The 24,314-nt window shown below is 50.7% G+C and overlaps 1 protein-coding gene and 1 non-coding gene across 5 annotated transcripts in view; one reads left to right on the top strand and one right to left on the bottom strand.

Annotated features, from left to right (window-relative positions):
- ECE1 (endothelin converting enzyme 1) overlaps nt 1-24,314 on the top strand; it is a 111,108-nt gene that overhangs the window by 35,231 nt on the left and 51,563 nt on the right. For 2 of the 4 annotated variants that reach the window (XM_039508807.1, XM_039508808.1), the window contains exon 2: nt 16,545-16,631. In XM_039508807.1, the coding sequence (XP_039364741.1) occupies nt 16,545-16,631 (87 nt within the window). Of the gene's footprint in view, nt 1-16,487; nt 16,632-24,314 lie in introns of those variants that run through there. The other 2 variants (XM_039508806.1, XM_039508809.1) reach the window with 2 other exon arrangements.
- On the bottom strand, nt 18,566-18,639 carry TRNAN-GUU. Its single transcript has one exon. It is a non-coding gene; the product is annotated as a tRNA-Asn (tRNA).

Genomic DNA, 24,314 nt, shown 5'->3' with positions numbered 1-24,314 from the left:
CTCTTCGTTAGGTGGAGCCCGTCTCTTCCTAGCACCCCTCCTTCTTGGAAGACCATCCCATGGTCGAAGAATCCAAGGCCTTCTCTCCGACACCACCTGCATAGCCATTTGTTGACTTCCACAGTTTGAGCTCTACCCTGGCCTTTTCCCTGCACAGGGAGGATGGATGAGAACACCACTTGCACATCAGACTCCTTTATCCTTCTTCCCAGAGCTACATAGTCTGCAGTGATCCGCTCAAGGTCATTCTTGGCAGTATCATTGGTGCCCACGCGGAGAAGCAGGAAGGGGCAGCGATCCGAGGGCTTGATGAGTCTCGGCAGTCTCTCCGTCACATCGTGAATCCTAGCTCCTGGCAAGCAGCAGACCTCTCGGTTTTCTCGGTCGGGGCGGCAGATAGATGACTCAGTAACCCTGAGATAGTCCCCAACCACCCTCTGACTCCACCACCTCAGCCAAGCTTCACAGTCATCATTGCTGTGTACAGTATTACATTGTTTGTTTAAAACTTATACTGTGTGTGTGTGTGTGTGTGTGTGTAATACATACACACACACACACACACACACACACACACACACACAGTCTTTTGTCTGGCAAAAAAAAAAAATTCCCTGGAACCTAACCCCCCATTTACATTCATTTTTATGGGGAAATTGGATTCCCTTAACATCGTGTCACTTAAAGTAGCGTTTTTCAGGAACATCACTACATTAAGGGAGGAATGAATGTAAAAATGTGAGGGCTCTGGTGATGAGGGGTTTGGGGTGTGGGAAGGGTTCAGGCAGAGGGATGGGGTGCAGGGGTGAGGGCTGTGGATGAGGGGTTTGGGGTGTGGGAGGGGCTCAGGGCTGGAGTGCAGGGTTGAGGTGCAGGGGGTGTGGGCTCTGGGGTGGGGCGGGGCAGGGCTGGGGCTGAGGAGTTTGGGGTGCAGACAGGCTGTCCCTGGGCAAGGGCCAGAGAGGAGGATTCCCCCCAGCCCTCTCCCCACAGGCGGCAGTGAGCTCTGGGGGAGGCCCCACCACTTCCCCCCTGCACCACACTCGCCTCGCACCACTGTCACTGCATGTGCTCCTAGGGCCCCTCTCAGGTACAGGAAGCCCCCTTGTCTCCCGTGCGGTGGGTGCTGGGGGGGGCTGCCATCACATGTGTGCCGCCTCCTCTGCTGCTGCCCCTCACTGTAGCCTCACTGGGGGTGGGGCTGCCCCTTGTCCAGCGTGGGGCAGGAGTGATGACTGCGGGTTGGGGGGCCCCCTGTGCTGGTGCAGGGTCCCATTGGAAAATGAAAGGGTCTGAGGGGGAAGGGCAGGCTCAGGGTTAGCCTGCCCTGGCAGTAATGTATGGGGGGCACTAGGACCCTGCAGCGGCAGTTGATGCAGGGAGGCAGCATGGAACTATGGTCTGCTTGGGGGACCCAGGAAGGTGAGCGGGGTGCAGCAAGTAGGGGCCAGGGGACACTCGGTGGAGGCGCGTGGGGGCGGCAGGTGGGGCCAGGGGAGAGACCCAGCCCCGAACATTAGTGGAGCCAGGCTACCAGGCCCTGAATATTGCTGGAGCCCGGGCAGTCGCTGCCTATGAGTAGAACATGTATCTTAGTCCCTTGGTTTTATAAGACTGATCAAACATGTTGTGCCCTGAAAAGGGCTTCCTCAGGGCAGCTCTTAACAAGTGCTACATCATTCAGGGGTCTCTGCTGCATTACTTGTGATGTTCTGCCTCACTTAGCTCCTGCGGCAGAGGTGTCCCTCCCTTTTACTACAGTAGCACCTGAGGGACCCAAACAAGACCCCATTTTGCTGGCTGCTGCAAAGACAGCCCTTGTCCTGACAGTTTACAGTCTAAATTGACAAGACACATACAGGATGGGAGAGGAAGCCACTTGCCCAGGATCACCCAGGAAGGCAGTGGCTGAGCTGGGACCAGCACCCAGGTTCCTCAACTCTAGGTCCCATGCCCTAGCCATTAGGCTATGCTGTCTGCCACCTTTAGCCTGAATAAATCTGCCTGTCTGGAAAGGAGTAGCCAGTGCTCTTCAAAACTCTGCTTGGACAAGTGCTGCTAGTCCTCTTCCCTAGCCACCCCCAGTTTGGTGTCTGCCCTCATTGGCTAAGCAGGTTTTGGGGCTTTGATGGGAGACCTACATTGGTGTTGGAAATGGAGGGAAAATGCATGTTGTTCTTATATTCAGATCATACTATGAAAGTCCTTTAGAAACTGACATACAGTCTGGCCTGATGATCGGAGGTGAAGAGGTTAACTGTGTTGATGCCACATCATAATTAGGCCTTATCAGTGCATTGAGATACTGCACTGTATTGGCTATGTTATTTCAGTCTCCCTCCAGACTCAGAAGTGCAGTGATTTACTGGACATATGGCAGGGATTCTGCAACACGGAGCACAGAACTTAGCTTTCATTTCATTTGCTTCTATATCTATCCTGGAGCACACAGCAAGTCTTCAGGAAACCGGCCCAGAGACGCTAAATCTTTGGAATGTGTGGGCTTTCAGCATATGTAGATTTCAATAGTCACTCCTCAAGAATTCCGAAATAGAGGTTCCTGCTATTGTGTTGCCTGGCTGAGGGGATGTAACCAGTTGCTGAGTCAGAGTCTATCTACACAAGCAAAGCTACTGTCTTGGGGGCCTGCCTTCTAACAGAGTCTGGACTTGTGGTGTTGATAGAACCAAAACATGATGCATACAGTTATATATATTTCAGAGCGGTAGCTGTGTTAGTCTGTATCAGCAAAAAGAACAGGAGTACTTGTGGCACCTTAGAGACTAACAAAATTATTTGGGCATACGCTTTCGTGGGCTAAAACCCACTTCATTGGATGCATGCAGTGGAAAATACAGTAGGAAGAGAGTCTACATAGCCAGACAATCCTGCTGTCAGGGTGCCAATGCCTGAGATGATGGGGTGTCCAGGATTTCCAGGTTTATGGATCTTGGGTAGCAGATAGAATACCCCTAGTCAGGGCTCTAGGAGTGTGTCTGTGCAGATTTGTTCCTATGCTTTTTTCAGGGAGTTTCTTGAGCAAATAGTGTAGTTTCTTTTGGTAACCCTCAGTGGGATCAGAATTGGAATTAATTTGCAAACTGGACACCATTAAATTAGGCTTGAATAAAGACTGGGAGTGGATGGGTCATTACACAAAGTAAAACTATTTCCCCATGCGAATTTTTTCCCCTACCATTACTCACACCTTCTTGTCAACTGTTGGAAATGGGCCATCCTGATTATCACTACAAAAGTTTTTTTTCCCTCCTGCTGCTAATAGCCCATCTTAATTGATTAGTCTTATTAGAGTTGCTATGGCAACACCCATTTTTTCCTCCTACCTTGGTGGGTCCTGCACTTATTGGCGGATTTTGCTAGCCTCAGAGATCTTCGTAGAATCATAGAATCTCAGGTTTGGAAGGGACCCCTCTTCTTGTGTTGGATCAGGAGTTGGGAGGTTTTGGGGGGAACCCGGGCCTGCCCTCTACCCCGGGTTCCAGCCCAGGGCCCTGTGGATTGCAGCTGTCTAGAGTGCTTGCTGCTACAGTTGCGCTACAGCTACAATTTCCTGGGCTACTTCCCCATGGCCTCCTCTCAACACCTTCTTTGTCCTCACCACCGGACCTTCCTCTTGGTGTCTGATAACGCTTGTACTCCTCAGTCCTCCAGCAGCACACCCTCTCGCTCTCAGCTCCTTATGTACACCTCACTAACTGGAGTGAGAGCCTTTTTATACCAGGTGTCCTGATTAGCCTTAATTAATTCTAGTAACTTCTCAATTGGCCGCAGGTGTCCTAATTAGCTTGCCTGCCTTAATTAGTTCTAGAAAGTTCCTGAGTGTTCTGAAATAGTTCCTGTTATCTTACCCAGGGAAAAGGGATCTGCTTAACCTGGAGCTAATGTATCTACCTTCGACCATTCTCTTGTAGCCATCTGGCCTGACCCTGTCACAATATTATATATATGACAAAGCTCTGTCCTAGTCTCCATGGGTCCCACATTTCCTGGTGGATTTCGCTAGCCTCAGAGGCTCGCTGTGACCCTCCACGTAGCCCTTCTCTCTCTAGAGGCAAGGGTCACAGCTTACTGAGTCATTTTCATCGTAAGACAGCAAGGGAGGTGAGGAGAAGCAAACCCCTCCCCCTCCACCCCCGCCGCCCAACACCATAGAGTTGGGCAACTTGGGACGCCAAACAGTGGCAGACCATCGGTGTTGCCGTGGTGGCATCCAGCCCTGTGCCGTATGCGGAACTGGAACGGTTGGAGGGATAAGAATCACCTGGTGACGCTTGCATTCTTTTCCTTATTCCGCTGCATCCACTGGAGGGGTGCATGCAGGGGCGCCTCTAGACATTTCGCCGCTCCAAGCACGGCGGCATGCCTCAGGGGGCGCTCTGCTGATCGCCTGTCCCGCGGCTCCGGTGGACCTCCCGCAGGCGTGCCTGCGGAGGGTCCACTGGTCCCGCGGCTCCACCGACCAGCGGACCCTCCGCAGGCATGCCTGAGGGAAGTCCACCGGAGCCGCGGGACCAGTGGACCCTCCATAGGCATGCCGCCAAAGGCTGCCTGCCAGCCGCCCTCCCGGTGACTGGCAGAGCGCTCCCCGCAGCATGCTGCCCCAAGCATGCGCTTGGCGTGCTGGGGCCTGGAGCTGCCCCTGGGTGCATGGTCCTAGAGTAAATTGCTGGCCTAAGAGGTAATAACGCAGTGTCTCCATGGCCCATTTGACAGCAAGGCATTCTCTCTCAACTACTGCATACTTCTGTTCTCTTGGGAGCAGCTTTCTGCTTAGGTAGAGGATCGGGGTTGTTCTTCTCCAACCATTTGTGACAGAACCGCCCCCAACCCCACCTCAGAAGCATCTGTTTGTAAGATAAATTCCTTGTTAAAGTCCAGGGCTATGAATATGGGGTCATTACAGAGCGCCGTCCGAAGATCTATGAATGCCCCCTCTGCTGTGTCGGTCCACTTCACCATGTCTGGACCTCGGGCCTTCACCAGGTCCGTTAGGGGACTTGCCCTAGTGGCGAAGTGGGGAATAAAACGTTGGTAGTAGCCTAGGAACACATGGATCTACTTCTTTCGGGTCAACCGGGGCCAGTTTTGAATCGCCTCTAGCTTATTTGTTTGGGGCTTCACTATGCCCCTGCCTACAATATATCCCAGGTACCTAGCCTCTGCTAGCCCTATGGTGCATTTAGCTGGATTAGTGGTGAGGCCAGCCCGCCTTAAGATGCACAATACTGCTTCAACTTTCTCCAGGTGGGTTCCCCAGTCTGGTATATGGATGATGACATCATCTAGGTATGTGGCACCATAAATAGTATGGGGGTGCAACAGCTTATCCATGAGGCGCTGGAATGTGACCGGGGCCCCATGTAGCCCAAAAGGGAGGATGGTGTACTGGAATAGCTCGTCCGGGGTGGAGAACTCTGTCTTTTCTTTTGCTTCTTTGGTTGGGGGAATCTGCCAATACCCTTTTGTCAGATCCAGTGTAGTCAAGAATCGGGCACTACCCAGTCAGTCAACCAGTTCATTGATGCATGGTATGGTGTATGCATTGAATTGGGATACTTCATTCAGTTGGCGAAAGTCATTACAGAATCTCGTGGTACCGTCAGGTTTGGGCACTAGAACAATTGGACTGCACCACTGACTGTAGGATTCTTCAATAACCCCTAATTCTAACATTTTCTTTACTTCAGTCTTGATTTCTTCTCTTTTGGCTGCTGGGATTCGGTAGGGTCTCAATGTTACCTTGGCTCCAGGGATCGTGCAGATATGGTGATAAGTCTCAGTTGTCCACCCCAGTTTTGTAGAGAACACATCTCGGTTGCGATTAATCATGTCAGCTGCCTCGATCTTTTGGATCGGCGTCAAGTTGGGTAATATCCTCACTTGCTTGTGTAAGTTATCCTCCTGGGGAAGGGTCTCCTGGGTGACTGAGCATGCCTCTCAATCGTTCCAAGGTTTTAGAAGATTGATGTGGTAAATTTGCTCTGGTTTCCTGCGGCCTGGCTGCCGCACCTTATACTTCACCTCTCCCACGGCTTTGATCACTTCGTAGGGTCCCTGCCACTTGGCCAATAGTTTCCTTTCTGCTGTGGGCACCAGGACCATCACTCGATCCCCTGGTTGGAACTGTTGAACCTTTGCTTGGTGGTTATAATGGGTCGTTAGGTCTCCTGTGCTTTCTCCTAGTGTTCCCGTACAATGGGCGTAACTCGGGCTATCCAATCCCTCATCTGCAGTACGTGCTTGACTATGTTCCTTCTGGGATTTGGCTCCTTTTCCCAGGCTTCTCTGGCTATATCCAGTATGCCCCAGGAGTGGCACCCGTATAGTAGTTCGAACAGAGAGAAACCTGAGGAGGCTTGTGGAACCTCCCTGATGGCAAACATGAGGTAAGGCAATAGGGCAGGGGTTGGCAACCTTTCAGAAGTGCTGTGCCGAGTCTCCATTTATTCACTCTGATTTAAGGTTTTGCATGCCAGTAATACATTAACGTTTTTAGAAGGTCTCTTTCTATGAGTCTATAATATATAACTAAACTGTGTTGTATATGAAGTAAATAAGGTTTTTAAAATGTTTAAGAAGCTTAATTTAAAATTAAATTAAAATGCAGAGCCCCCCTGGACAAGAGGTGTAGTATCGCCAGACATCTTCGTGTACTCCTGGCCAGAACCTCTGCAGGATCCGTGCCTGGATTTTCTCTACTCATAGGTGTCCTCCAAATAGGTGACTGTGGGCGAGGCTCAATATGGCTTTTTGATCTTTTTGTGGCACCAGAAGTTGATGTATCTCGTGCTCCTGCATTTGCACCACGCAGTACAGGAGGTCTTTCTTCACTATAAAGTAAGGTCCTGGACCTGTACCTTCTCCTCCAAGGGTATCCCATCTATCTCGGCCACCTCTTTCCTGATGTTATCTTATCTAGGGTCCTCTGCCTGTTCCCGCCCAAAAGTCTCTCTCCCAGGATTAACCTGACCGAGCTCCCAGGGGCTGGCTTTTGCTTCTTCCAACGGCTTGCTGCCATCACGGCTGGGGCCGGCCTCCGGCTCACCTTCCATGGTGGTAGTTTCTCCGATGGCTGCTCACGTCCATCTGCCTACTAGGGCAGTCTTCTGGCCCTGGATCCGGGTTCCCAAAGCTTTCGCAGCCCTCCTCTCTTTTTTTTGTCTTCCAGGTCTTTTGGGGCGCTGAGAACAGATCCTGAGAAATCTCAGCAAACATTGGGGGTTGACATTCCCCCAGCGATGAGTCGCTGCCATCAGGGTCCCCACCTCCCTCCAGCCTCTCCAGGGGGAGTAAGTTATCAAACTCTGGATAATCCCTCCCAATGACTACAGGATATGGGAGTTTAGGAACTACAGCCATTGTCACCTCAATGGGGTTCCCCTGAACCTCTGTCTCCACCAGTATGGTGGGGTAATGGCTTACGGCCCCATGCACACACATCACTGCTACATGTTTGGCTTGTAGCAGCTGGCTACTTTTTACCAGCTTACCCAATATAAGGGTGATAGCACTCCCTGAGTCCACGAGCGCTGTAGTCTCTGCTCCATCTATCTTCACTGGTCTGGTGTAGTTATGTGGGGCTAATGCGACACCCGCAAGGTGGATAAGGGAGCACGGGACCTCCCAATCCCACAAGTTACATTGCATAGGCTCCTCGGTGCTGGGACACTGTGCTGCTATGTGTCCCCACTCCCCACATGCATAACATCTATCATTGTTTCTAATCACTCTCCTATCATGGAGGTTGGGGGGTTTAGTCCCAGCGTTCCCCCCACTCAGGCCAATCCCTTCCTTCTGAGGTGCATGCTGGTTTTCAGCCCCCCCCCTTCCTCCACCTAGGACTCCCCAGGAGTTTGGCTGCCCAACCTTCCAGGGTTGGGGTTGGGTGCTTGCTTTGAAAGGGGCTTTCCTTGGGTAGTCGGGTCAATTCCTTGACTCTCATGCATCTTTCTACCAGCATGATCTTCTTGTCATAGATGGATGGATTGTTCTGGCCTACCCATTTGCAGAGATCTGGTGGCAGTCCTTGCATGTAATCATCCATGACCAGGGTCTCCAATATCTCCCAAAATGAGAGGAGATATGCCTCTACGTCATCTCCTGACGTCATCTTTGGCAGACAACCAGTGGCCCTCAGGGTTCGCGTCCAGTTGGACCCTTGGGCCTGGGCGGTGAGGATCTTCAGCTGGTCTATTACCTCTCGCACGAGGGCACGATCTTGGGTTGCCTGGCCCATTAATCATTGATTGTTTCCTTCTGTAGCTGCATAGACTCCTATTGCGCCATTGCCTGAACCCGGGTGGCCTCCTGCTGGGCTGCAGTGGCTTGTACCAGAGCTCTTACCACCTCCTCCACTGTGGTACCAAGCAAGCAAACAAAAAATCCCAAACCCCCGTGCACTTCTTTTTAAACCTCTTTCTTCTGCCATGCTGTGAATGATGATCCCACCCCTGACACCAGTTGTGACAAAGCTCTGTCCAAGTCTCTGTGGGTCCCGCATTTCCTGGCAATTTCGCTAGCCTCAGAGGCTTGCTGTGACCTTCCACATAGCCCTTCTCTCTCTAGACACAAGGGTCACAGCTTACTGAGCCATTTTCATCATAAGCCAGCAAGGGAGGTGAGGAGAAGCAACCCTCCCTTGCACAGTCTCTGTTGTCTCCCAGTCTCAGTGATAATCGGGGAGGGAAGAGGGAGCCCGGGCCTGCCCTCTACTCTGGGCTCCAGCTCAGGGACCCTAAAATTAGCAGCTATGGTAGCTGACTTTTTGGAAACAGGACGTGTACAATTCCCTGGGCCACTTCCCCACAGCAGCCCCCCACTCAATATCTCCTTCACCGTTACCTCAGGGCCTCCCTTGCACCTGATATGGATTTGTACTGCTTCGTTCCTCCAGCAGCACAGCTCCCTCCTATAGCTCCTGACACCCACCTCACTGACTGACTGGGAGGCTTTTAACTAGTTCCAGCCAGCCCTGGATTGGCTTCAGGGTCCCAGTCAACCTAGCTGTCTCCACTGCCTTCTAGAAGGATCTTAATTGGCCCCAGGTGTCTTGATTAACCTGGATCAACTGCCATTTGGTTACCATGGTACCAGGGATTTGTTTAGCCTGGGGCTAACATACCTGTTCCTCACTACTTTACTGTAGCCATCTGGCCTTTGTGTGTGTGTGTGATAACATATGGCAAGGCACCACTTCTGCCTTGCCAGATTTCGCACCCCCTCCTCTGGCAGGGACAGGGTCTGGGGTAAATCAGCCCCTCACTCTGGAGTGTCTGTCTTTCCTCTTCAGGGTTTGTTTCTCAGAGCCTTCCCAGTAGGCCTCGGGGCAGGTCTGAGGAGGGCTCCTCTGCCAGACAAAGGGAAAAAATCGATAATGCACCAAAACAAAAGGGAATACCTTTCCCTGCCCCCCTCACTTTGGCAGGTGTCCTGTTGCTGGCCCCGGGGTGTCGGTCCTTCCCCTAAACAGGAACTGGGTTTTGGCGTCTCCTCTATGGGGAAGAGCGCAGTCTCTCATACTGGAGAAGCCGATCTCCCTGCTGCCTCCAGCCTTACAGCAGTTTGCCTCTCTCTCTCACCAGGAGAGAGATTTTAACAGGTTTCAGGCAGCCCTTACTGGACTCAAGTGTCCCTAATTGACCTGAAGTAACCCCTTTCCCAGCTTGTCAGAAAAAGGGCCTTTAGCATTCTAGGGCTAACATGCCTGTTTTCACAGACCTTCCTGCAGCTGTCTGGCCTGACTTTGTCACACATATTAAGGTTTTGGCTACACTTGCATTTCAAAGCGCTGCCGCGGCAGCGCTTTGAAGCGCTAAGTGTAGTCAAAGCGCCAGAGCTGGGAGAAAACTCTCCCAGCGCTGTCCGTACTCCACCTCCCTGTGGGGAATAACGGACAGCGCTGGGAGCGCGGCTCCCAGCGCTGGGGCTTTGACTACACTGGCGCTTTGTAGCGCCGCAATTTGCAGCGCTGCAGAGGGTGTGTTTTCACACCCTGCTGCAGCGCTGCAAATTTGTAAGTGTAGCCAAGCCCTAAGACTTCACCATGGATTGGTGACATGCTTATAACGTGTCTTGGTACAATCTGCACAGACAGTATTAGAACGCAGTCACACTTTCTGAGTGTGGGCGAAAGGGCTTCGCTGAGCCTTTTTGCTACAACTGCCCTGTTTAGTGTTCTGCTGGAGATGTGCCTCGAGATTCTGATAGGCACTGCTGATAAAATAATGGAGCTGAACTGAATCGCCTCTCTTGACCGTTATGCAAATGGAAGGGAAACCGAGCATTAGGTTTCTCTTTGTAATGGAAAATGCCTTTCTGCCACTCCAAGGAAAAAACAGCTTTTGTGAAGTTACAAGGTTGTTTTTTTGTCTGCATCATGTGAATCTCAGACAATGCTCTGCAGCACTCGCTGCCCTGCTGGTGCCAGCCACAGAGGCGATCAACAGAGGGAAGGAAATGCTCAGGAACAGATAAGCCCAGCTGGATGTCAGCTGGCAGCAGCTGAGATACAGAGATGCACTAGAAAGGGAGATTTCAGAGTAGCAGCCGTGTTAGTCTGTATCCGCAAAAAAAACAGGAGTACTTGTGGCACCTTAAAGACTAACAAATTTATTTTAGCATGAGCTTTCGTGAGCTAAAGCTCACTTCTTCGGATGCAAAGTGAGCTTTAGCTCACGAAAGCTCATGCTAAAATAAATTTGTTAGTCTTTAAGGTGCCACAAGTACTCCTGTTTTTTTTGTAGAAAGGGAGAGATTTCCACTTGCTCTCTCTCCAGGGCAGGGATCACAAATGGCTGCAAGGCGGGAGTGCAGCAGGAAAGAGGGATTAATTGGCTTGGAAGAGAGAAGAAACAGGCCCTCTGATTGAGCTACAGCAGGGTTGGTGGAGGGAAGCATAGGGCTGGAGGGGGTAGGGTCATATTTGCTTTTTCAAGAATTGGAGAGGACACCATGCTTACATGAATGTAGTGGCTGGAAAAGTGGGGTGGGGAAGGGCAAATTGATGAGCAGATCTTCCCATCTCTGACTTTCTCCAATTGTAATTTTCTGGGCAGATGCTAATGGGAGTCTCACATCAGCCTGAAAGTATTTTGTTTGATGGAGTCAACAGAGTCTTTCCCAATTTGGCCCCAGCTACAATGGGCCCAACGTGACTTCAGTTGCAGAGTGCCAAGCTGGGGTGTAATGTGCATGGTTAGTGACTGGATCCTGGAGTAAGAGACACAACAGTGCACTCCTGGGGACCAAGAGTGGCCACTGATTTGGGATGCCTTGTGTTACAAGGGCTTAATGTAAGCCCCTCCTGGGCCTAGCTTTTCAGAGGGTCTGGGCAGCAGCGTCTCTGATGAAAGCCAACAGGAGCCGTAGGTGCTCAGCACCTCTGGACATAAAACCTGTAGCATCTCAAATTGGGCTTTCAAAAATCAAGGCCCGCAAAATCATTGGGCACTTCTGCAGATTTTGGCCTAAGGCTGGGAGCGTGCTACAGGTCATCTCCCATTTGACTTGCGCCATCTATGACCATATGCTCCTCAGAGCAAGGATCTTGAACTAGCCAAAGTCTTCACTGCCTGCACCCTGCGTTGTCACTGACATCTGTACAAAGTGAGGAAATGCTTCCATTCCTATTAGTAATAATCATTTATTTGTATTGTGGTAGCACCAGGGCGCCCCAATCATGGATCAAGGCCCCATTGCACTGGGCTTGGTACAAACCCAGAACAAAAAGACAGCCTGTACCCCAAAGAGCTTACTATGGGGAGTGCTTCTCTCTCACTTGGCACTGGGTGACTCCTCATGGAGCAGGGAAGCAGAGAGTAGGCCCCTTCCTGCTGCAGGGCTGTAACACACTGTTAGCCCATGGCTCAGTCGATGGCACGGAATGGTGATATAACCATGTGGGAGGCTTAGCCTGTTGTAACTGGGTGAGAATTCACAGTGAAGATAGGACACTAGAACATAATTCTCATGGCTCAGGAGGATCCAGCTCCTGCCTCCCTTCCCCAGGAATAACCCTGCCCCATGAGGCCTCTTTGCCCAGGGCAGAGCTGGTCCTATCCTGCCTCCTCAGAAGCCCTGGCTGTAGGGAGCAAGCTGGAGAGAAAAGGGGCAGGATGGGGTGTAACCAGGTTATACCTGCCCCCCTGACAATTCTCCACCCCTGCAAAGTCCCGCTGAAAAAGGAGCACAACTTTTTTTCGGGGAGGGGGGTTGCCACAGCCTTTGCTGGGGGCCAAACTGGCTTCAGCAGCCCCAGAATAGGAGAGGCACAAACTGCCTTCCTTTCTCCCTGTCCCAGCACTCACTCAGGGTTGAATCCAGCCAACCCCGCCTGTTTGCGCTACCCAGGAGTGAAACAACCCAAAAGTACCCTCCTGTCCCTGACCCCTAAGAGGAGAAGGGAAGTGACCACAAGAGCACATGAAAAGGCTGTGGCTGTTCAACACATATTTAATTTCATCACGAAAGAGCTAATGAATCCATTCCAGCACATGGCTGACAGGAATTCCTCCTAGGTGTTGAGTGGGTGCCACTTTCCAGAGACCATAGTTAATGCTTAACTCCAAACCCGCCCAAAAGCACAAGGATTCCTTACTATTAAAGAAACAGCCTTTTAGGCTTTAAAAACCCCAGTGATTTCATAGAATCATAGAAGATTAGGGTTGGAAGAGATCTCATGAGGTCATCTAGTGCAGTGCTTCTCAAGCTATCTGATGTGGGGGACTGGCAATTTTTTTTTTCCAATGTGCCAGGGACCGGTGCCATATTATTATCCTATTTGATCCTCTTATGAGGAAACTCGCTGCGGACCGGCAGCCGATGGCTCGCGGACTGGCACCGGTCCGCGGGCCCCCACGTCGAGAAGCACTGATCTAGTCCAACCCCCTGCTCAAAGCAGGACCAAACCCAACTAAATCATCCCAGCCAGGGCTTTGTCAAGCCTGACCTTAAAAACCTCTAAGGAAGGAGATTCCACCACCTCCCTAGGGAACCCATTCCAGTGCTTCACCACCCTACTAGTGAAAAAGTTTTTCCTAATATCCAACCTAAACCTCCCCCACTGCAACTTGAGACCACTGCTCCTTGTTCTGTCATCTACCACCACTGAGAACAGTCTAGATCCATCCTCTTTGGAACCCCCTTTCAGGTAGTTGAAAGCTGCTATCAAATCCCCCCTCATTCTTCTCTTCTGCAAACTAAATAAGACCAGTTCCTTCAACCTCTCCTCATAAGTCATGTGCTCCAGCCCCCTAATAATTTTTGTTGCCCTCCACTGGACTCTTTCCAATTTGTCCACATCCCTTCTGTAGTGGGGGGGCAGAGGTATCGACTCCATGGGTGCTCCACAGCAAGAGCACCCATGGGAAAAGAATGGTGGGTGCTGAGCACCCACCGGCAGACCCCCTATCAGCACCTCTCCCTCCCTCCCAGCATCTACCGCCTGCCATGGGTCAGCTGTTTCTCGGTGTCAGGGGGTGCTGGTGGGGAGAGGGGAGGAGCGAGGGCGCAGCGCACTCGGAGGAGGGGGCAGAACTGGGCAGGGAAGAGGCAGGGCGAGGGCAGGAAGAGACAGGGCGGGGGTGGAAAGAAGCAGGGCTGGGGTGGGGCATTGGGGGAAGGGGTGGAGTGGGAGTGGGGGTGGGGCCTGGGCGTTGCTGGGGAGGAGCATCCCCCGGCAGATTAGAAACTCGGCGCCTATGTGAGGGGGCCCAAAACTGGACACAATACTCCAGATGTGGCCTCACCAGTGCCAAATAGATGTGAATAATCACTTCCCTCGATCTACTGGCAATGCTCATTTCATTCAGATGTAGGGAAACGTACTGGTATAATTATAGCACTATAGCTACACTTGTATAGCCCCCCGGGTCCACTTTATTCTGGAGTGAGTGGGGCGGGGGGTGTCAGGGAAGGGGCAGGGCAGGGGGTGGGGCAAGGATGGTTTGGTTTGTGCCATTAGACTGTTGGCAACACTACTTGGCAGTCTAGTGCCAACACAGCCTGTGTTGCCAGGGCCATGGGTTGAGGGCAGGGAGGAGGTGAAGTCAGTGAGTTTGATTGCCCTCTGCCTTACAGCGCATGGAGACAGCTGGCCAAAGTGCAAGTGAAACCCTAATGAATTGGAAGGTAGCAGCATTTCACCCTTCTTTGGCCCAGGCAGTGGAGACTCAGGCTTCCTGTGCTCTGTGCTGCTGTGGAGCACAATCTCCCCTTCCCCATCCCTGCTCTGGGGCCTGAGTGACTTCACCCTGAGTATCTGCTTGGGGGCAAGAGGTAAGAATACTGTAGGGGGGTCAGACTTTCAATTAGACTTGTACGGAAATACAGCTTGGGGCAGTGGGGGCAGGGCAGTGGGGGCTTCATCTTGTGGCCTTGGGGCCTTCTGGAGGGAGCTGGGTTTTTTCCTTGCACCCTCCAGGACAGATTCTCTATCCTGCTAAGGCCTCTTTACAGGGCTCTGGTGGAGTAAAGGGGCTGGAAACATCCTCCAAGGGGACTCTCCCACTGCCATAGATCTGCCTTGTCCCAGGCTCTAGCATAAGGGGCACCTTTGGGGCAGGCCAGGGATGAGAAGGAGGCATGGGCAGAACACACAGGTTCTTGGGGAAGCAGAGCTAAGTTGGAGCAGCCTCAGGGCTGCTCTGATGTATGCTGGAGGCTATGCTGACCTGCAGATAGGCCCAAGTAGGAGGAATGCAAAGAAGGCATAAGGCACCCTTTGTCTCCCACAGTTCATGCACTCAGGCCTCTCAGTTGTGCCTGGAGCCTGAACAAACCCAAAGACCTCACTCAGGACTCCAGAGTTTTGCATGGCCTCCTGTCAGAGTGAAACCACCGCTCTGCCCTTGTGCACAGGGACTCAGTTTCCACGAATCCCTGTCCAGGCTACTAAACCCGAGCTGAGGTTGCGGTGTCCTTACAAGAGATCCCGTCCTAGTCCCCTGTGGTTCATATCCTGATTTCCCACAATAACTATCCAGTAATAAGTTACTGGCTTGCCTGCCACTCGCCTGCTGTGACCTCAGTCATGATGCATTTCCAGTCCCCTCAAAAGGCAGCACTGTCATTGTGTCTGGCTAGAGATGAACCTGAACTATAAAGCCTAGATACTGAATATGCTCTGATCCAGGGTCTGGGGCTGGATACATTGCTAATGTTGGCAGGGCCAGCCTGGAGGCCTCTATTTAGAGGTATGGATGGGGACTACGTGGGGCAAGAATTTAAATGGGGGAGCCTACATTAGTGCACCAGGGTTTGACCTCTAAAGCTGGAGCCAGGGCACAGCTTCCTGCATTTAGGAAGGCTTGGGGCAAAGGCAGGGATGGCTTGGCTGGTGGACTGGATACTGCTTGGGTAGCCGCTAGATTTGGTAGACAACAGTTGCAAGCCTAGCCGGAAAGGTGGTGGGTGGTGGTGGAGTTGGAGAAGTTGGGCAGAAGTAGAAGGCCCCCCTCCTGGCTGGTTCAGTGGAATCCAGTGCACTACCCCAGTTTCAGACCCTCTGGGGGTGATCACTCAAAGCTGGGACAATCCAGCCAGCTGGACATCACATCATCCTAGGCACAGGTGCAAGCTCCAGGCTGGCATGGCACACTCAGCATGTGTGACTACACGGAAAGGTCCAGCACGTGAAAGATGATTATTTCTTGGTATATTATTTGGATGATGATGGCTGCGAGAACTGTCTGCTTCTCTGGCCATCCCCTCTGCCTGTCCCTCATTCTCCTCTCTGAGCAGCCCTGGTGTGTTAGATAAGCAGGAAGGACACAGAGATGGAGTTGGGGTAGGGTGGAGCTAACAATGAGAAAAGGAGGCTGGCCTTTGAAAGTTTTGAACAATCAGTTGGCTCCTGCTGTGGAATGCAGCTTTACAAACACAGGCAGACCTTATTTTACTTCCTGTTCTCTGACTTGCTCCCTGATCCTGTTTTGAAACGTGCATGTCTGATGTTCCCAGGCTGAGCTAGGCAGCCCCTCTCTGCACAGGAGTCTTTCTTCCCATTGAAAGAGAAAGTTTACTTAAGGCTCAGAGGAGGGCTTCAGAGGAGACATGGGGGCGGATGGTTTCGCCTGTGGGTGGGCTGACTTTCTTGTGCCTTTTTTGAGTTTCTTCAGATTATAATTGTTCAGTAACTTTATATCTCAGTCACTTGGATTCAGCACAAAGGAGGACTTACAACCTGGCTGGGCAGATGTCCCAGCCAAAGCCTCTCTTGCTGCCTCAGGAGCCATTCCACTTCGACTCTCTGGGATGGATCTGCGGAGCTGATCCAGGGAGAAAGGGGAGGTTGCCCTAATTAACCTTGTTCAGAGACTTACCTGGTAACACTTGGACAGATGGCTCCGGAATCACCAGCTTCGTAGTATGAGCAAAGATCACAGGAGATGGGCATCCAGCCAGCAAGGGGCTGAGCTGATGTCTGAGTTCTCCTGTTCCCAAAGCAGTATCTGGCTGGCTGGTGCCTGTAAATGTTCCTTGCCATGGAGACGCTAAGGGAATCTGTTCTACATTTGACATTTCAGATGTCCACCTACAGGCGGGCAACGCTGGACGAGGAAGATCTGGTAGACTCGATCAGGGAAGGAGAGGTTTACCGTAATGGAATCCAGGTAGGCAATCCAGTCCATGACACTCCACTTTGCAAGCAATGTGACTGTAAGGTCATTCCAGACACAGCCCTCTCTCCCCCAGTGATTGTCCTGCCACCCTACCACGAGCAAGGGGATGTGTACGGCCCTTGCGCCTTGCCGATAGGAAGGAACTCTCTCCTCCAGTGGTGCAGGAGGTCAGAATGGACCCCCTGTGCCCTCCTCTGCTCCCCTCTGCCTTGTGATCCCGGAAGTCCCATTCATCCCACCCTCAGGAGTAGGTGCTTCTCTCTCTAGGCTGCTTCCTGACTGCGCGTGCACTTGGCCTGCTCTCCCAGAGCTGCAGCACAGCTAGGGAAAAGAGTCTGCCTGTTGACACTTGGCTGATGCCAGAGCCTGGCCTTCTGCTGTGCAGAGACCTGGCCAGGTGGCTTAGAGCTCTGCACCTGAGACAGCCCAGGCTGGAGACATGCTTGGGACTCACTGAATCTGAGCCCAGGCAAAGTCTGAGCAAGGAACACTTTCAACAGACAGTTCTTCTTTTGGGATTTGTCCTGGCAAATATTCTCTTAAACTCTCCATTGTCCCAGGTCTGTGTCTGACAGCCGTCGGGAGCCTTAGGGCGTGTCTACACTACTCACCAGATCTGCAGGCAGTGATCGATCCAGCGGGGATCGATTTGTCGTGTCTAGTATAGACACAATAAATGGACTGCTGAGCACTCTCCCATCGAGCCACCAGAACAAGGAGCACAAGTGGAGTTGATGGGAGAGTGTTAGCGGTCGACTTACCGCAGGGAAGACACCACGGTCAGTAGATCTAAGTACGTCAACTTCAGCTATGCTATTCACGTAGCTGAAGCTGAGTATCTTAGATCGACCCCGCGCCGTAGTGTAGACAAGCCCTTAGACACAGTGACTTCAACACACACACTTGAGGGCGAACTCTAGCCTTGGTGTGACTCCACCAATGTCTGTAGTGTTACAAATAGGGCTGCCCTGCCAGGCGCCCTAGGGAGAGGCTGTGAGGAGAGCAAGCCAGAGGGGTGGTTATCGGTCTGCCCTCTCTGTGCACAGTGCCCACCTCCTAGGGCCGAAGCTTTGACCTGACAGTGCCTGGTGCAGCCCAGCTGATGCGCAGTAAGGTTCAGAGCAGAGCCTAGTCCATGATAAGATGAGCAGCAGAGTGTGTGCTTTGTGTCTGCTTGCTCTTCTGAGCTGTCCCATCTACCTTCAGTTAATGCCACACCATTGGCCGGGTCCCCAGCCAATGGAAGGACTGGATTAGCCCCAAAGTAAACCCTGTTTCATCCTGTCTGATCACTGTCTACAGGCACCAGGGCAAGAAGGAGTTTTCTGAAGCTGGAGGGCTCTCTAACCACACAGAAAAAGGCATAATAATATCCAGTGACTGAAAGTAGAAGCCAGCAAAGTTCACACTGAAATCAGATATAAATTTTTAACAGTGAAGACAGTTAACCATCAGCATAACTTGCCAAGGGATGTGGAGAGTCCTCCGTCACTTGGAGGCTTTGACTCATGATTGGATGATGTTATTACAGAGATACTTTACCCAACCACCGATCCAGTGCAACACAGGAATCACTGGGTGAAATTCTACTGCCTGGGTTCTGCAGGAGGTCAGACTAGATGATCATGTCAGTCCCTTCTGGCGTGAAAAGTTATGAAAATAAGGCATTAATGTTAATGACCTGGTAAAGGTCTAAAGGATCTTTCCTAAGAAGGAAAAAGTCATAGAATATCAGGGTTGGAAGGGACTTTAGAAGATCATCTAGTCCAGCCCCCTGTTCAAAGTAGGATCAATCCCCAGACAGATTTTTACCCCAATTCCCTAAATGGCCCCTCAAGGATTGAACTCACAACCCTGGGTTTAGCAGGCCAATGCTCAAACCACTGAGCTATCCCTCCCCTCTTGAAGTAGCACAGGCTTACCACCGTCCCTGGGTGGGCTCGAACCACCATCCTTTCGATTAACAGCCGAATGCGCTGACCCATTGCACCACAGAGACATGTAAAATGGATTTTAGGAGCTGTCCATGTTTTTTCCTGAATTCATAGAATGTCAGAGTTGGAAGGGACTCATGAGCTCATCTAGTCCAACCCCCTGCTCAAAGCAGGACCAATCCCCAGACAGATTTTTGCCCCAGATCCCTAAATGGCCCCCTCAAGTCCTGTGTTTGCGAGTGAACCCAGTACGGTCTCCTTTTTAGCTTGCACTATGATGCTGTCCTCGCTGACTTTCCTGATCCCTTGAAATAAACTGAGTCAGCAACTGCACACCAAGGTCTTAAACTGGCAAGCAAACCCCTCTCACGTATGCCCTGTGTTTCGCAGGCTGGGCCCGATGTGATCTTGCTGAACTCCACCACTTTATACACCACCCTTTTCACTCCAAGCTCTGAATCTCCTTCAGACAAAGGAATAGTCAACAGACACTACAGGTCTGAGCTGAGCTGTGAGTATGACACTTACAGAGCCCTGGCTGATGCCAGGAGCTAGTGGAGCATTTCTGAGTCCAGTAGAGTCTGGGTGCTGCAGGAAGTGCTGCTGGTGATTCAGTGTGCAGGGCTCTGCATCAGTCCTAAACTGATGCTGCAGCAGGTGCAAGGGTGCTGTGATGCTGGAGGACCAATTCTGACCATGGTCGTCCTTGCAGGTGTCAGCCCTATCTGTCAAAGGGACTTATAACTCCCACCACTGTAGTATCAGAGCACCTCCCAGTCTTGAATGTGTTTATCCTCACACACCCGTGTGAGGTAGGGCAGCACAGAGACTTGCACAAGGTGTAACTGTGCCTCAGTGGGTCGCAACTGAGGATGCCAGATTCAGGACAAACTGCTGAGAAATAGGGCAGATACACCCCGAGATTGGTGGTGGTCCTTCCATAAAATATACCAAGTCAGCAACAAAAGTAAACTTCTCTTTCACCACACTGGCTAACAAGAAATCATAAAAGCAGTTTCCTTAGGTATTCCAGTTCTTATATCACCACCACTGGATTTAAAGGTGGGTGTGTTTTTACAAACAGTCTCATCAAATAAAAGGTTCTCCCGATCCCAAAGGACCAGCCACACACCCAGGTTAATATATAACTTAGATGTTACCCAGAAATGATGTTGATGCCAATCCTTTAGTATCTAAAATCTAAAGGTTTATTCATAAGAAAGGTGAGGGTTAAAACTGGTTAAAGGAATCAAATACATACAATAAATGCAAAGTTCTTTGGTTTGGACTTGTAGCAGTGATGGAATAAACTGCTGGCTTAAGTCAAGTCTCTGTCTGCTTCCAAATCATTGGAAGGTCCTCAGTCCATTGGTTAGATGCTCTCATTAGTATAAGTTCATAGTCCAGAGGCTGGAGCAGAAAAGAGGCCAAACGGAAGGGTTTCCATTGCTTTTTATATGTTCTGCCATGTGACGGGAACCCATTGTTTCAAACAAAGCCCTCAGCACAGCTAGTGGAAAATTACAGGTGACAAGATAGTGTTTGGAGTCACATGGGCAAGTCACATGTCCACACATGAAGGTGTGGACACAGTAGAAGCCATTACCTATACCTCAAACAGCATCTTTGCAGGGCAGTCCATTCAGTGGAGATGGGCCTCTCCCCATGGTCCATTGTCCATTAAGTGTTTCTTGATGAGCCACTTAATTTGAATAAAAAAAAACAGGAGTACTTGTATTTAATTTGTTAGTCTTTAAGGTGCCACAAGTACTCCTGTTTTTTTTGCGGATACAGACTAACACGGCTGCTACTCTGAACCCTTAATTTGAATAGTCCCTCCAAGATGTGCTGGCTAACTACCTTGTGAGCGTTACCCCAGGAGCAAACATTTGAAATCCAGGTATAGAGCCAATATTCATAACTTCAAATACCAAAAATGATATATGCATACCGATAGCATAATTATAACCAGCCAATCATAACTTTTTCGTAGACGTTTTACATGCCACATTTTGTACAAGATTTGTTGCAAATATATAACAGTAGTTGCAACAATGGTCTATTTGGTCAGATTTAATCAGATAATGTCACAAAGAAAATCTAGGTCTGAGCAGGAACTAAACTCAGGGCTGCCCAGAGGATTCTGGGGGCCTGGGGTCTTTGGCAGCGGGGGGCCCTTCCGTTCTGGGACCCGCCGCCAAAGTGCCCCGAAGACCCGCGGCGGGGGCCCCCCCGCCGCTGAATTACCGCCGAAGCGGGACCCGCCACCGAAGTGCAGCCTAGTCTTCAGCGGTAATTCAGTGGCGGGGGGCCCCCACCGCGGTTCTTCGGGGCACTTTGGCGGCAGATCCCGGAACAGAAGGGCCCCCCGCCGCCAAATTACCGCCGAAGACCGAGCTGAACTTCGGCGGCGGATCCCGCTTCAGCGGTAATTCGCCAGTGGAGGGTCCTTCCGCCCCGGAGTGGACGGCCTCCCCCGCCGGCGAAGACCGGGAGCGGAAGAAGCTCCTGGGCCAGGCCTTGCAACAGTTTTCCGGGCCCCCCGGAGCAAATGAAGGACCCCGCTCCAGGGGCCCCAAAAAACTCTCGTGGGGGCGCCTGTGGGGCCCGGGGCAAATTGCCCCTCTTGCCCCCCCCCCTCTGGGCAGCCCTGACTAAACTAGCACCCAAACCATTGGGTTGTCCTTCCTCTCAGTGCCCCAGGCAAATTCTAACTGCAGCTGTTTCATTCAGCCAGCCTCAGATTTCCTCGGTAGGGTCAGCTGGACACAGGATTCTTCTTCATTCAAAATTGATGTGTTGGAGTGGTGCATGCTGTTAAACAGCTGGAAGGGACTGGCTCTGGGGGCGTGTTCTAGCCTGTCAAGAATGGAGGATATCATCAGTGAAGAGATCATTTTTTAAAAAGGCACTTGGAGAAACAGACCTATCCATCTTTAGGAGGGCTGCACTGGGCTGGGCCTATTGCTAAGGAGTTGCATGCTGCTTAGAAAAATGTTGCATGCATAAGTGTGTGCAGATTCTGGTGCACAGAGGAGGCATGTGTTCCCAGAGTGAGTGCAGCAACACTCAGAACCACCCACTGTCTGAATTAACGGTACACAGGTAGGAATAAAATTAATATGTTAAGGTTCTGATTTCCCTGCAGCCACATGCACAAGCTACGCCAGGATGCCTCTAGTCATTCTCTCTAGCTAGTGTGATTCCCTCAGAGTTTGGATCAGAACCACTTACCAAGGGGCCAGAGCCAACATTTCACAGGGACCAACTAATTCAGAGGCACGGTGGCAATCAAGCCTCAAAAAGACCATGCTGGTTCTGTGTGAAGTTAAGAATCGCTGCCACCAAGGGTGTAAAATAGCATCTCTAAGTTAAGGTTGAGGCTCAGAGGTTGTGACTCTCTCTCCAGTCTCCCTTCTGATGTTTGCAGATGCTAGGCAGGATGTTCTGTCAGTTCCAGGAGTTCAACATGGTATGGAAAAACTGCTCCACCTCCACACAGTAAATCATCTTAAACTGTATCATGCCTTACAAAGCCTGGGTGTGGCAGGGTTGCTGTATCTAAGCATCCATAAAGTCTGTCTTTAGGAGCTATCTGAAGGCAGGTCTGCTGGAAACAGCTTTATTCAAATCTGTGCAGAAGGTTGACATTAACTGCAGCATAAACATTATGTTGTGCACATACTGGTTTGATCACCTATTCTGGGCCTCTTACCTGTGAAGTAAGTCAATTCAGTTGGCACACAATGGCGGCAGAGACTACAGAGCATTTTCATGTATTAATAACTTCCAGTTAAAACGGATGTAGCTCCTAGCACTGTGAAAATACAGCACTAATTAGTGACAATCAGGAGCAACTGAGCATGCAGTGTGAGAGACCTGCCCAGCTGCACTCTGTGTAAGACCTGCAGCTAGCCAGATGCTCCAAACCCTTCTGTCATTCTTTAAGCAATATAATAATATTCCAAGGAATATAATAGTAAATCTTTCTCCGATTCAGAACCAATGTGGCCAGGTTACAATGCCTGGGGACAAGTACTTGTGACTTTTAAAAATCACCCATCCTATCAAAGGAGGTAGTGGAAGAGAACTGGAATACTAATATGAGGAACGTGCTAGTAGTACAAGGAAAAGGAATTCCTTAGCCTCTGTGGGTGCATTTATACTGCAATTAAACACCTGTGGCTGGCCTGGGTCAGCTGACTTGTGCATGCGGAGCTCAGGCTGCAGGGCTGTAAAATTGCTGTGCAGACATTCAGGCTCGGGTTAGAGCCTGGGCTCTGGGATCCTATGAGAAGAAAGGGTCAGCTGACCCGGGCCATCCGTGGCTGTGCTGTGGGTCTTTTATTCCAGTGTAGACATACCCTGGGATGCCTTTTCAGCTCTTCTCTTGATCCTGCTTTTAGGTAGCACTTTGCATCCCAACATATTTTCCAGCCTGTAAAATCCAATCCTGCTCCCATTCAAGTCCATAGCAAAATTCCCTCCACATTTTTTTAACATTCACACAATGTGGAAATATCTTCATCCAAAAGTGCACCTACCTCTGGAGCGGAAAGCAACAGTCATCAAACTTAGCATCGCATTACTTAGAACAGGAGGCAAAGTATTCTGTATCCAACAGAAACTTCCAGGCGGAGAATGTAAGCTGGCAGAAAGTTACTAGCAGTTGACAAATACAACAAAAAAGTGTGAACATTTTTTAAATAAACACTGGGCCAGATCCCCATCTGGTGTAAACTGGCACAGCTCCATTGAAGCCAGCTGGAAATCTGGATTGGTAATGTTAATTGTATACACAATCCTTATTGGCATGTTAGACTTTTTCTTGCAAACAATCAAAGAAATATGGAGATATACACCTATCTCCTAGAACTAGAAGGGACCCTGAAAGATCATTGAGTCCAGCCCCCTGCTTTCCCTAGCAGAACCAAGTACTGATTTTGCCCCAGATCCCTAGGTGGCCCCCTCAAGGATTGAATTCACAACCCTGGGTTTAGCAGGCCAATGCTCAAACCACTGAGCTATCCCTCCTCCCTTAAGGAAGCTTAAGTCTCATGAATATCCTCAAATGTGTTTGCACCAGAGATTATAATTATTTCTTGCTTGTATTATCGTATCACCGAGGAGCCCCAGTCATGACCCAGGATTCCATAGTGCTAGGGGCTGTACAGAGACAGAACAAAAGCTCCAAGTGCCACCATCTTGGATTTCTCCCCTCATCCCTTCCATTAGTTTGTTATTCAGACAGGGAGTAGAAATAACCTCATGTGACTTCATGTGCTACAGATAATCAGCAGCAAATATTTTTCCAGTGTGTTCCTGTAAAGTGTGAATTGAACAAAAACTTGTAAAAATTGGTCTTCTTGCAAGTTACCTGCAAATGGGGAAGAGGCTCAATTAATTGGAAACTTTTTTCCAGCAAATAGCCTAGCGCTGTTAACTTCCCATTTGTAGTTAGGCCACGATACCAGAGTTAATACCTGATCCTCAGGATTGTAAGCCCTCCACAACAGGAATTGTTTGTGTCTCTCTGTACAGCACCGAGCACAGTGGGGCCTCGATCCTGACTGAGGCCTTTGAATGTTCCAATACTTATGAGAGCCCTCCTGCAGTACAGCATCCTCTAGCACTTTGAGGGGCCCAAGGTGAGCACTAGCTCCAGGAGAAGGGTCTGCCATGTCCCCCCTCCCACCCAGGTTCTGAGTCTGTTACAGTCCCTAAAAGCCTGGTCTTTTAG

This window comes from Mauremys reevesii, linkage group 21, assembly GCF_016161935.1.
Source record: "Mauremys reevesii isolate NIE-2019 linkage group 21, ASM1616193v1, whole genome shotgun sequence".
Classification (NCBI taxonomy): Eukaryota; Metazoa; Chordata; order Testudines; family Geoemydidae; genus Mauremys; species Mauremys reevesii.
Note: the sequence above shows the minus strand (reverse complement) of the source record. Positions and strands in the feature narration are given on the sequence as shown.